Source organism: Pistacia vera, unplaced genomic scaffold (genome assembly GCF_008641045.1).
Source record: "Pistacia vera cultivar Batoury unplaced genomic scaffold, PisVer_v2 Contig135, whole genome shotgun sequence".
Lineage (NCBI taxonomy): Eukaryota > Viridiplantae > Streptophyta > Magnoliopsida > Sapindales > Anacardiaceae > Pistacia > Pistacia vera.
The window spans coordinates 99226-112510 of NW_022195412.1; the positions used below are offsets into that span (position 1 = coordinate 99226).

The following is a 13285-nucleotide window of genomic DNA, read 5'->3' on the forward strand; positions in this document are numbered from 1 at the left end:
GGAAATTGCCTATTGTTCCTTCCTCTAGTCAATTGGACTCAAAAGAAATAGAATAAGTTTTCATATTGTATTGAAGGTGTGATAATTCTTGAAGAACAAAAAATAAAATAAATAAAAATAAAATTATGGCCTTGTTGACAATATTATTACTTTTTTACTGATTTCTCCTTCCTATTTTCCCCTCAATAATTTTTATTTGGATTGCATTGGGAAGTGCATCCTTATTTCTTTTCCTTTCTTTGATGTTTGATAAGAAAATTGAGTAATCGGCCTTTTTCCCCCCAAATAATTGTTTAACCAAACTTTTTCACTCAAAAGTTTTTTTAAATACAATTTTATATTTAGACTATACAGCTGTTTTCGTGTGTGAAGAAGGTCAGAATGTTAAAAGTCGTTATAAGTAAAAAAAAATGGTCCATTCATTACTGCATCGAATAAAAAATCAAACAGTGGGTGGGCGTATTTCAAAGACAAGTGAATTGGTGGCCGACGGGGGGAATTGGCCGGGAAAATGGTACATCCATCCACAACAATAAGGGACTCCAAATACAATCAAAATCCTTTGAAAACAACTACAAAAAAAAAAAAAAAAAAAAAAACTCTAATCGGCTCTCAATCATGACTGTTTTGGCACAACCCAAAGGGCAATGGACGACGTTTGGTGAACGACCAGACGCGGGGGTTTTGTTAAGGGGGTGATGGTGACGCATGGGGTTTTTTGGCCATGGAATCAGTCGTGGGGGTGGTTCGCGATTTGGCTGGTTCAGCAAACTCAAACTTCCGTGAGCAAAACCTGCCAAACCACACGCCAAACTTCTCTTTCAACACAATCACACAAACACCACATAGTGATGAATAAAAAAATCATGACAACAGTGAAGATCAATAAAAATCATATAAAAAAAGCAATCAAACATCGAGTCTTCCCTCGGTCAACTTTGAGAGAAAAAAATCATATATGCATTATTCCTATATATTTACTAGCTAGGGTTGCAATATACCTACAAGTGGCTTCTTGTTGTTGCAACACGTGTCCCTCCCTCTATGATTAGGACAAGACCACAAAATATTATCCCATAATTTTAAAGTGTCAAACCACTTTTTAATTTTATCTTTGAGTAATGTTTGAACTCACAATCACTTTTCATCATTGTTTCATATATCAGGCAGCTCAAAATGGTTATTCAATTATCAAGTGAGATTTATTATAATATGAATAATTAGAGTTATCACGTTAGATTGTAAGAAAAAATTCGTGAAAAAAGATCATAAACATTTGATACTCTTTAAAATAATATTAAAAAAATAAAATTGAGTTAAATTGGATTATCAAAGATAATTATTAGTATTAAGAATTGAATAAAGTAGAATTAAATTTTAAAAATATTGAAATAAATATATTAAGTTTATGAATAAATAATAGAATAGGATGATAATAATAGGGCAAACGACCGGTAGATTATTGTTATCTTTATGGCAGAGGCCATGCTCTCGTTTTAACAATGGTGTGTAATATTAAAAGGAGTAAACTTGAAGATTATGAGGGTAATACAAGGAACTTTGTGGTTTTCTCAATTGATAAATATTTATTTCCTCATAATTTATATAAAGAAATCATACATAAATTATTTCGAGATACTTTCGGCCTCGCCAGCATTAAAATTTAAAATTTATTAAACGAGAAGCAAATATTGTTTGGTTGCTGCGGATAAAATTAACAATTAAATAACAAAAAATTAACAAGTAAATCTCATACTCAAGCACCTCGTCGGCTTCTTCTCAAGCATGTGATCAGTTCGTTTACTGTCTACCTCACCGACACTGACGGCTTTACTAAACAATTTTTGCTTCTCCTTCCCCAAAACTCCAAGAATAGAAAAGTCATTGCTCACATCAAAATATGTGAAGAAACTCTTCAACAATGGGACGAAATTTTTAATGCCAACAATTGCATTAGTTTGTCTATAAATAAAGTTGTTGAGAAAGACAGAAGAGAGAGATATTGATGAAAATGGTGGAGGAAGATGTGGTGAAGTGGTGGCAGGGATAGCAGGATTGGCACAGGGGTGGCTCTGCAAAGACTTGGAATTCGAGCATTAATATTAGAAAGATCTCCAGAACTCCGAGCCGCTGGTGCTGCCTTAACCCTTTTCCCAAACGCTTGGCTTGCTCTTGATGCTCTTGGTGTTGCTCATAAGCTCTCTCCCTTTATTTTCCTTTAAAGACGTAACTTAAACTCCCCACAACCTTTTTTTTTTTTTTTTTTTTTGTGTGGTGTGTGGTGTGTGTGTAAATAATCCGATACTGAATGATTACATTGTGATAAATACAGGGAAGTTGTCACCGATGTCGGAACTGGAGCTACTCAGGCAATCTCCTATGCTGGAACTACAGAGAGCGGGTGAGCTTAATTTTTGAAAATATTTAATTAAGAAGATTCTAGATGTCGAGAGTTTAAAAAGAAATACCAGCTGTTCGTTATTCTTAAACTAGATGGCCATGAAACAGGCTTGGAGCTGAACCAGATCAGTTCATCGGAAAACCTTATAGAGCTGGCAGAAGAGTTGCCGGTTTGGTGCAATCCAATACTCTTCCCATATTGATGCTATTGAGACACAATCACAGGAAGATTCTTCCATTGCTGTCATACATTTGAGGGATGGTACTATATCAAATCCAAGGTAATTAACTACCATCTTTTCGTTGTTAATTATGTGATTAGTTTTAGGTTCCCCGTAATAATTGTTGCTTCGGTTTTAGATTCTGATAGGATGTGATGGTGTACATTCGATTGTGGCACGCTGGCTAGGACTTGGACACCAGTCGATTCAGGAAGATCCGCTGTGCGTGGACTAGCTGTGTTCCTGATGGCCACGGCTTGAAGCAAGAGGTAAAACAATTTTTAGATGTAGGCCTAAGAGCCGGATTAGTTCCTCTCAATGACAAAGAGGTCTATTGGTTCCTCACTTGTCAATTTTCCCCAAAGGTTCGCTTTCTTCCCAGCTCCATTTTATGATCATTTGCTATTAGTTTAAATGTGTAAAGTATCAAAAATCTCTGATTGCCTTAAGGGACGAAATGACCATTTGATATGTCTATCTTTGTTTCAGAAGAAATCATGGCAGGAGATCCAGATCAATACGAAGAGAGTACTTGAGAGCTATGTGAAGGACTTCCCTGAAGTATACAAAGATATGGTCGCCATTGCGATCTTTCAACATTGAATGGGCTCCTGATGGTTAGGTATCCATGGGGCATCGTTTTCGGCAAGTTAAGCAAGGGAAACACACGGTGGCCGGCGATGCAATGCACCCCATGACACCTGACCTTGGACAAGGTGGCTGGTCACATTGGCAATTCATTAATAAAAAACGGAGGACTTGTTCCAGGGGAAATTGCTCAGGATTTAAATGGTTATGTTCAGGAAAGAAAGTGGCGCGTGACTTGGTTGGTCATAGGTTCATATTTTTCAGGGTGGATTCAAATGGCTGGGACAAATTGGTGGATGAAATTCGTGAGAGATGTCTTTTACAAGTTACTCTTTAGCAAGATCTTTAGTGCTGTTAATTATGATTGTGGGAAATTGCCTAATGTTCCTTTCTCAAGTGAATTGGGCAACCCAAAGAAAACAGAATAAGCTTCGTTATTTTTGAAAAACTCATTTATTTACTGTATAATAAATATAGTTTGGATCAGAAGAACAAAATAATTAAGCTGATCCTTACCTGTTGTTGGAATAATATTTGAAATAAAATGGATTCTTAAATAGTAGATATTATAAATACAACGATAAACATGCTTATGGAACATACTTGATAAACATGCTTGAAAATGACAATCTAATTGACCTTTATAAATACAACGATAGTTGGTTCTATATATAAATGTCATGTGCACTCCAATATGCAAAATCGCTCTGCTGTTTTTATGGAACATAATTTACTAAAAATCAAAAGTTTTGAGGGATATGAGAAGTCACTCAACCAAGGAATTGATACCTTCATTTGTACTAAAAATTATGTTGGTTAGTCGTTATTAGATGTCATAAAGTCAATCATAAAACATTATAAATACAATAAAACTCCCAAATTATTATGTACAATAAAAAACCTCCATTGTATTACATTTTTAGTAGAATCATCGTAATTGTATTTTGCAATAATTAATAAAAATAAAAAAAGCAATACCTTTCAATTAATTTTTTACGAGTAAAGATACTCATAGTATTACACCCCACAATATATAATTTTAATAAAAAAAAATATTTGCATGAATTTCACACAATATATAATTTCAAACAATGGTGAAACTAGCTATTGATTGACCCGGCTACAAGTGATAATTTTTTTTAAAAGATTAGTCAACCTTTTCTTAAAAGTAGGGTTATACATCTTATGGAGTCTTACAATTTTCAGTTTTATAAACTTAATAGATTTCCAAATTGTAAAACATTTATATTCCAACATTCATATAAAAGTTCATAATATAATCAATTATAAACATGTTAAATACTCATGGAATATTGCGGAAGTAATTTACAAACCTCCAGACGTCCCGCCAAAGAAGTGCTCATTTGAACTACATGATCCTTGAACATCTTTAGTGACATGTCTTTTGTTAGAGGATCATCCTTGAACATCTTTAGTGACATGTCTTTTGTTAGAGGATCAACAATCATCTGCTCGGTATGTATGTGTTCAATGAGCACTTCTTTGGCTTTAATGTGCTCCCTTATTGCTAAGTACTTAATGTCAATGTGTTTACTTCGACTTCCACTCTTATTATTCTTAGCAAAGAATATAGCAGTTGAATTGTCACAACACAACCTTATTGGCCTAGAGATAGACTCAACAACTCTAAGCCTAGAAATGAAACTTCTCAACCAAATACCTTGTGTAGTGGCCTCAAAACTGGAAACAAACTCACGTTCCATGGTAAAAGTGGTAACCAAAGATTGTTTGGTACTTGTCCAAGATATAGCACCTCTGGCTAGCATAAAAACATATCCGGATGTTGATTTCCCAGAATCAACACAGCCAACCAAGTCTGAGTCTAAATATCTGACGACTTCTAAAATGCCGGACCGTCTATAAGTAAGCATGAAACATTTAGTTCCTTGAAGATACCTCATGACCTTTTTTGCATCTCTCCAATGATCCAAACCCGGATTACTTTGATATCTTCCTAACATGCCAACTGCAAAAGCAATGTCAGGTCTAGTACAGACTTGAGCAGACATTAGGCTTCCAACAGTTGAAGCATAAGGAATAGTTTTCATTTGTTACTTTTCAATCTCAAGTGTGGGACATTGGTTCAGATTGAACCTGTCACCTTTAACAATGGGTGCAACACTGGGTGAACAATCCTTCATCCTAAATCTCTCAAGAATTTTATTAATATAGGTTTCCTGAGATAGTCCCAAAACATGTTGAGACATATCCCTATGAATCTTAATGCCAATGACATAAGACGCCTCACCCATATCCTGCATACTAAAATGTTGAGAGAGAAATTGTTTCACCTTATGCAGCAAACCCAAATCATTGGTTGCAAGTAGAATATCATCTACATATAACACAAGAAAGATGATTTTACTCCTACTGACCTTGTGGTATATACACTGATCCATGACATTCTCTACAAAACCAAATGAAGAGATAACAGTGTGAAATCTTAAATACCATTGTCGGGAGGCTTGTTTAAGTGCATAAATGAACTTCTTAAGCTTGCAAAACAAATGCTTACCATCACTTGAATTGAACCCATCAGGTTGTTTCATATAAACCTCTTCCTCCAAATCTCCATTGACAGGTTGTTTCATATAAACCTCTTCCTCCAAATCTCCATTGAGGAAAACTGTTTTCACATCCATTTGATGTAAATCTAAATTGAAATGGGCAACTAATGCCATTATGATGCTGAAGGAATCCTTTTTAGAAACTGGAGAAAACGTTTCTTTATAATCTATCCATTCCCTTTGTGTGAATCCATTGGCAACAAGTCTAGCCTTATATCTCTTAATGTTGCCTAATGAATCCCTTTTGGTTTTAAATACCCATTTACAACCAATAGGTTTCTTTCAAGTAGGGAACTCAACAAGGTCCCAAACTTTATTATCCGCCATAGAATTCATCTCGTTAATCATGGCATTATACCACAACTCAGATTTACTAGTGTCCATAGCTTGTAAAAACTTGTCTGGGTCATCCTCAACACCTATGTTACAGTCAGACTCTTCCATATACACTTCATAATCAGTAGGAATTGTTGATTTCTTTGTTCTAGTAGATCTCCTTAATGTTGTATCAACAGTCTCTTGTTGAGACTGTTGCACAACTAGTTGTTCCTCTTGTGGTGGAGGTTGTTCAAAATGATCCTCTAAAACAATCTCATAAGAACGTGGACTTTGATTGATTGGTTCCTCATTATTCACCCTGTTTGGACGAACAACCAATCTTTTACTTGATGTAGGAGCATTATCTGAAGCATCAATTTTCTCAAGGACTAAGTCTCTGATTTGATCACTCCCACTAACCACGTCATTTTCAAGAAATGAAATTTGGCATTTCTTGATTCAACAATTCTACTGGAATGGTTTGGACAATAAAACTTATATCCCTTGGATTTTTCCACATATCCAATAAAATATGCACTAATAGTCCTAGGATCTAACTTCCGTTCTTGTGGATTATAAACTCTAACTTCAATTGGGTAACCCCAGACGCGTAAATGACTTAAACTTTGTTTCTAACCTTTCCATAACTTGAATGACGTTTTGGGAACCGCCTTAGTTGGAACTCGGTTTAATATATACGCTACAGTTTTGAGAGCTTCAATCCACAAAGAATGCGAAAGTTTAGAGTTACTCAGCATACTCCGTACCATATCCATTAATGTTCTATTTCTCCGTTCTGCTACACCATTCTAAGATGGTGCGCCAGGCAAGGTGTACTGAGCCACAATACCTTGCTCTTGAAGAAATTTAGCAAATGGACCAAGTGCTTGTCATGTACTAGTGTATCTACCATAATATTCACCACCTCTATTAGATCTCACGATCTTAATTTGTTTTTCACATTATTTCTCTACTTTTGCTTTATATATTTGGAAAGCATCCAACGCTTCATCCTTATGATAAAGCAAATAGAGATACATATATCGTGAGTGATCATCAATAAAGGTGATGGAATATTTCTAACCACTAGAGCTCATGTCAGGGCAACAAATATCTATGTGTATGATCTCTAAAAGTTCAGAACTCTTTCTGGCACCCTTCTTGGATTTGTTAGTCTGCTTTCCCTTAATGCAATCTACACAAGTATCTAAGTCAGTAAAGTCAAGAGTTTCAAGAACTCCAGCATTTACCAACCTTTTAATCCTATCAATGGAGCTGTGTCCTAATCTCCTATGCCACAAAAAAGAAGAGTTTTCATAAATAAAAGTAAGTTTAATACCAATACTAGCATGTGAAGTCATAAGACTATAAGGAACAATATCACTTAAATGAATTTTAAACAAACCATCAACCAAAGTACCATTTCCAACAATAGATGAGTTCTTAATTAAATTAAAAGAACTACCATAAAAGTTGAAAGAGTATCCACAAGGTACAAATTTAGAAACTGAAATTAAATTCCTAGAAAAACTAGGAATATAAAAGGTTCATTCCAAATCCAAAATATAATTAGTGCTTAAAATAAGTCTAAATGTTCTAACAGCTTCAACACGTGAAGACATCTTGTTTCCCAAATAGATGCTGCATTCACTTCCCAACGGTTTCCTTTGATTCAGAAAACCCTGTATGGTATTAGAAACATGGATTGTAGAACTAGAATCAATCCACCAATCATTATGTGAAACACAAATCATATTAAATTTATAACACACAAGAGATGTGAGGTTACATTTCTTGTCAAGCCAGACATTTCTTTTAGGACAATCCTTCTTCATGTGTCCCTTCTTTTTACAGAAGAAACACTTGATGTTGTCCTTATTTCCTTTGCTCGTAACCTCATGCAGCTTGCCTTTTCCTTTCCACTTCTTATTCTTGTTTGAAGTGTACTTGACATTTCCCTGTCACCAGATGTGTGGTTTCATTCATTTTCTGAAGCAGTCTCTCCTCCTTTTGAACACACATGGTCAAAAGCTCATTGATTGACCTTTTATCCTTTTGTGTGTTATAAGATATCTTGAAATGAGTATAATGAGACGAGAGAGAGTTCAGGACATAGTGCACTAGGAAATCATCATTAATCACCATCCGAAGGGATCTCAACTGAGCAGCGATGTCCCTCATTTTCATAATATGGTCACGAACTCCTTTAATACCGGTGAGCTTCATGGATGTCAATCTACTCATTAGGGTGCTACCCAATGCCTTGTCTGATGTTTCAAACTAAGCATGAATTGCATCCATCAGATTCTTGACATTTTCACACTCCGGTATCGACCCATGAATATTACTCGTAATGTGAGATTTGATAAACATCATGCTTAAACGGTTGGATCGCTCCCACCGTTTATACAAAGCAACCTCAGCCTGAAAACTAGTATCCGTAGGTGTAGGTGGCTCTTCCTTATGAAGAGTATAGTCAAGATCAATGCACCCTAAATGAAGAAGGACAGTCTCCCTCCAAGATTTGTAGTTATCACTATTTAAATAAGGAACCTTATCCTCAACCATCATCAAGGTTTGATCAACTGTAGGTATATTAACAGACATGCTTACTAAATAAATTATGAGGCACAAACCATCAACAACAATTATAAGTTTACCGATGTAAAACAAATAATAAATAATAAATGAATCGACATATCATAAAATCCCCCTGTGAGTAAAGACATTACATATTATGATTCTTTATCCTTTAATGATGAAACTAGAAATTATTAATATTTCATAATACCTGTGGGCTAATTAAGAAATAAGACTAATTTCTATTTCATCCCTAATTAATCATGAAAATATAACATTCCCTATGGGTAAAATGATTATATTAATATGATTAACTACAAACGATGTTATTAACTTTGATATGATCATAATTAATATTACTTAATGTATATATTATCATAACTTAGATGTTGTGGCTACTCTAAATTAATCAAATATATACGATCATAAAACATCATATAGTATTATTGCATACAATACAACATAACATAAATCAATACAAGAATAACACATTATTTATGTATAACAGACTAATACATGACATAAAAACCATCACACGCGCTGTCACCGACTCCCACGCACCACTGTGACTAAACCACGCACAACCACGTATCCCCACATGCCTTCACGCGCCTCCAGAAGGCAACACATCCTTGCACGCGCCTTAACTGCCCTACCACGTGCCAAAACACACCGCCTCCACGCGCTTAGCGCAAGCACACGCACCTTCACTTTGACCGGGTCTGTTTTGACCTTTGACTTTGATCGGGTCAGTTTGACCAGTTTTATCCTTAACTGGGTCGATTTGACCCGTTTACCCAATTGGGCCGGTTCTTCTTGACTCGTTTTTTTGTAACTTTTGACCCATTTTATGCAGATTTTAACAGCCTGATTCCGGCCATTTTTCCGATGTTTTAGAGGGGAAACTTGAATGTGGGTGTATGACCTATGTCGGTGACATCCCAAATGAAATTTTCATCCCAAATCGGTGCCGTAAATGGCTACCAAAAACACCCAAACGATAATTTTAACCAAAACTTTAAACTAGCATAACTTTGCAACCATAACTCTGTTTTTAAAGCTTTTTCAACAAGGATTCCAATGACACCGAAATCAAAAACAGATTCTATTTATAATAAAAGTTATGCTTGATTTATAGTACGGGTTTTAATTGGAAAAAATCCTAATTTTATGCAATATTCTCCAAATTTGCAACAAACAATTTCATGCTAGGCAGAGATTCAAATAAATGCTCTGATACCAAATGTAAAACATTTATATTCCAACATTCATATAAAAGTTCATAATATAATCAATTATAAACATGTTAAATACTCATGGAATATTGCGGAAGTAATTTACAAACCTCTAGCCATAGCAATTGTTATTTTAGTATTCTTGCTTCTGTCACTTCAGAATACAGATTCTTCCACTGACAACAATTTTTCAGAGCGATGGTTTTAGGGAATCAAAAGAATTAATTGCGTCAAATAGGGACTTGTAAAATCTCCTTTATAAATGCAGTTGTCTTTCCATCAAAGACAATTGCCCAGGAGAAACAACCACATGTAACTACTCAGCAGTTACCCATTCGCTTTATATTAAAAGTGTAGGACCAACCCAATTAAAGAATTCTAATATAATTAAAATAAGCTAAGAAAGAATATTATAAAATCGATATAGTAATCTTAAATTCTCATTTATTTATTAATACAAATTTCATAATCCTCACATTATAAGAAAAAATAAAATTTAGTTCATATATATATATATATAAAGACCATAGCCCATAAATACATAAGACAATTACAACTAAACTTTGTATCATTCTTTCTCAATCAATAAATATTTCCTTACAAAGTTATGTATAAATTAGTATTTTTCCGAAAAAACTTTCCATCCTCTCCAAAATAAATTTCTTTTTCACCCCTTTCAATATTTTTAATTATAAAATAAGAAGCAAATATTGTTTGGTTGCATGTGGATGATATTAACCAACAATTAATATAACCTTATAGTTAACTTCTAATAAAATATGTTGTAAGAGTCAATGATTCCTTCCCTTCTTCGCAGACTCAATCATGGCGGCTTTTCTTTTACTTAATAATTTAACTCAAATTATTAAGTAAAGTAATAAAAATCTTATTGAGTTGTTGGAACGTATATTATTTAAAATTAATAAAAATATATCATATTACCCTTCAATCATTTATTTTAATATCTAAAATTTAATGACAGAAATTTTTAATTATTCAGTAACCTCATAAAGAATTTGATTCAATCATACATCCTTCTTTTTCCAAGGCTCCAAAATCTAATAAAGAAAAGTCCCACATGATGTCATTGCTTACATTTTATTGAAATATTAAAAATTAAAAAATTTACAAGTTATTTGTATAGAACAAAAATACCCTTACATCATTTAGTAGAATGTAATCGGTTTTGTATTACAAGGATTGAAGTGGCTTTTCAATTTTACTGGACCTAATTAATTCTTGAGTAGACGACTTTTTCCCGCCCAAGGTTTGCCTCAATGACACGTTCCACCCAAAATTTTCAAAATACCAATTTACTATCCAAAGTTTGTATTTCGTATACTATCCATAGTATACTTTCTGATTCGACGGCAAATGGAGAGAAAAACTGGTCTAGACCATTAGGGCTTTTGAAGAGGGGATGCCGGTGAGTCTTTTGGTGGTGGTGGGTTGAATTTTGGTGGTTGGGAGTCGAAATCTGACTTGAGAGGGGCGGTTGCGCATTCCATATATCGTTTAATTTTTGGCGATCGACGGGGTCAGTGGGAGCAAGGTTTGAGGGGTTTTGGTGAGTGATAATCAAGGAAGAGAATAATAGTGGTGTGGCGTCATAACGAGACGGAATCAGCCGACGATTGGTTGGAATATAAACTTTGGGTAGTAAATTGGTATTTTGAAACTTTTTGAGAGGAAAAGTTTAGTAAGGCAAACCTTGGGTGGGATAAGTCGTCTACTCTTGATTCTTTCATCAAACCTTAGGGACCAAAATGTCATTAACTCTTGGCCTCGAAACTCGAAAGTCTACCCTTTAAAATTTATTTATCCAAGAAATGGTGGTGGAAGATGTGGTGATGGTAGGTGTAGGGATAGTCGGGCTGGCCACGGCGGTGGCCTTGAAGAGAGCAGGAATCCAGGCCTTGGTTTTCGAAAGATCTAAGGAGCTTCGAGCCGTCGGTGCAGCTTTAACCCTCTACCCCAACGGCTGGCTTGCCCTTGATGCTCTTGGTGTTTTCCACAAGTTCACTTTCAGTGAATCTCCTTCTAAGAGGTGATTCATTTCTTCTAATTATTTTCTCTAATTTTCCTTTGATTTCTGATTTAATTTGTTTTTATTGAATAATATTTATTGTCTTAATGATGTAGGACTTCAGATTAAAAATATGTCCATATTAATATTGTTCTTATTAGTAAGATTAAGTATCATAACCCAATTATTGGGATACTGTGACTTAATTTCCAAATTGTTTCCTTGCAAAATTGTATTATCAACTATATACTTAATTCTGATGATTATTTAGGGCAATAATAACCGATCTTGGAAATGGAGCTGAGAAAGAAATCAAGTTCACTGCAGCCAACAGGTAAATTTGTTTACATTAACGACCACTTAGCTTTATTTGTTCTCTTTTTTCACTTAATTGTTGAGACATGTAAGTTGTAACTCGAAGTGCTATGAAGATCATTGGCCCTTTTTTTTTTTTTTTTAACTAATTTATCAAGATTGTAAGTGAACCCAGAACAATAAAATGGAAAACCTTGTTAGAAGTGTTGGCAAATGAACTACCCATTGATTCTATTCGCTTCTCTTCCAAGGTTGCTGCCATTGAAACACAAACACAAGAAGGTTCCTCCACTGCCATCCTTCATCTGGATGATGGTACCATTATCAAAACTAAGGTAAAATCAGTTGATTTAGCAAGAAGTAGTTAGGTCCATACAATTAGCTAGAAACTAATTTCAGAGCATTATATTAAATTGGCAACCTCATCATTTACACATCAGAGTCACTAGCAAAACTTACGTGAGACAATCTCACCATCTCACTTTACTGATTTGATAAGATCGTATTATTAATTTATGGGGTGTTTAGGTTTTGATAGGGTGTGATGGGGTGCATTCAATGGTGGCACATGTAAGAACAGCATGCATGAATGAAGAGTGGTGGAAATAGAGAAGAAAGCATAAAAGGATGGATTCAAAAACCGTTTTTCATACAAAGCATGGAAATGAAATTATACCTACTCCTTTGCTTTGGATTGATGAAGATTAGCTTCAAAAGGATGAAACCTCCACACTTTAACACCACCTTGAGAGATTAGAGAGTGGTCGTGGGTTTGAGAGAGAGTTTTGTGTTTTTGTGAACAACTCAAGAATGAACTAAAATGCAACATTTTGCACTTATATATACTTGGGCAATTTTGCAATTATTTATTTTTCACTTCAGAGCCCAATAAAATCTTATTTTATAAAGGGACCCCACGAATTTAATATGCTACCCTTTGAATAATCAATATTATTCAAGGGCCCATGTAAACTAAACTAGTTTACATTAACAACCCATAAATTTACCCCTTTT

The 13285-nt window shown here is 34.7% G+C and overlaps 1 protein-coding gene and 1 long non-coding RNA gene across 3 annotated transcripts; both read left to right on the forward strand.

The window, feature by feature from the left end:
- The first annotated feature begins 2065 nt into the window (after positions 1-2065).
- Positions 2066-2523, forward strand: LOC116122495. The gene is made up of 3 exons (XR_004126910.1): positions 2066-2226; positions 2333-2401; positions 2509-2523. It is a non-coding gene; the product is annotated as an uncharacterized LOC116122495 (long non-coding RNA).
- Positions 2524-11704: 9181 nt separating this feature from the next.
- Positions 11705-13036, forward strand: LOC116122487 (monooxygenase 3-like). 2 transcript variants are annotated; one of them, XM_031408323.1, is made up of 4 exons: positions 11705-11977; positions 12228-12290; positions 12523-12606; positions 12800-13036. In XM_031408323.1, exons 1-4 carry the CDS (start codon positions 11760-11762, stop codon positions 12804-12806), a joined length of 372 nt encoding a protein of 123 aa, XP_031264183.1. In that variant the 5' UTR covers positions 11705-11759; the 3' UTR covers positions 12807-13036. The 2 variants fall into 2 exon arrangements, with proteins under 2 accessions (XP_031264183.1, XP_031264184.1); XM_031408324.1 differs by lacking the exon at positions 12523-12606 and having other exon boundaries at positions 11709-11977.
- The last annotated feature ends 249 nt before the right edge of the window (positions 13037-13285 follow it).

Bases quoted from the DNA above. Each gene is read 5' to 3' on its own strand.
- LOC116122487 (XM_031408323.1), top strand. From the start codon at position 11,760: ATGGTGGTGGAAGATGTGGTGATGGTAGGTGTAGGGATAGTCGGGCTG. The intron at 11,978-12,227 runs GTGATTCATTTC...ATGATTATTTAG, and splicing joins AGTGAATCTCCTTCTAAGAG to GGCAATAATAACCGATCTTG. The intron at 12,291-12,522 runs GTAAATTTGTTT...TTCTCTTCCAAG, and splicing joins AAGTTCACTGCAGCCAACAG to GTTGCTGCCATTGAAACACA.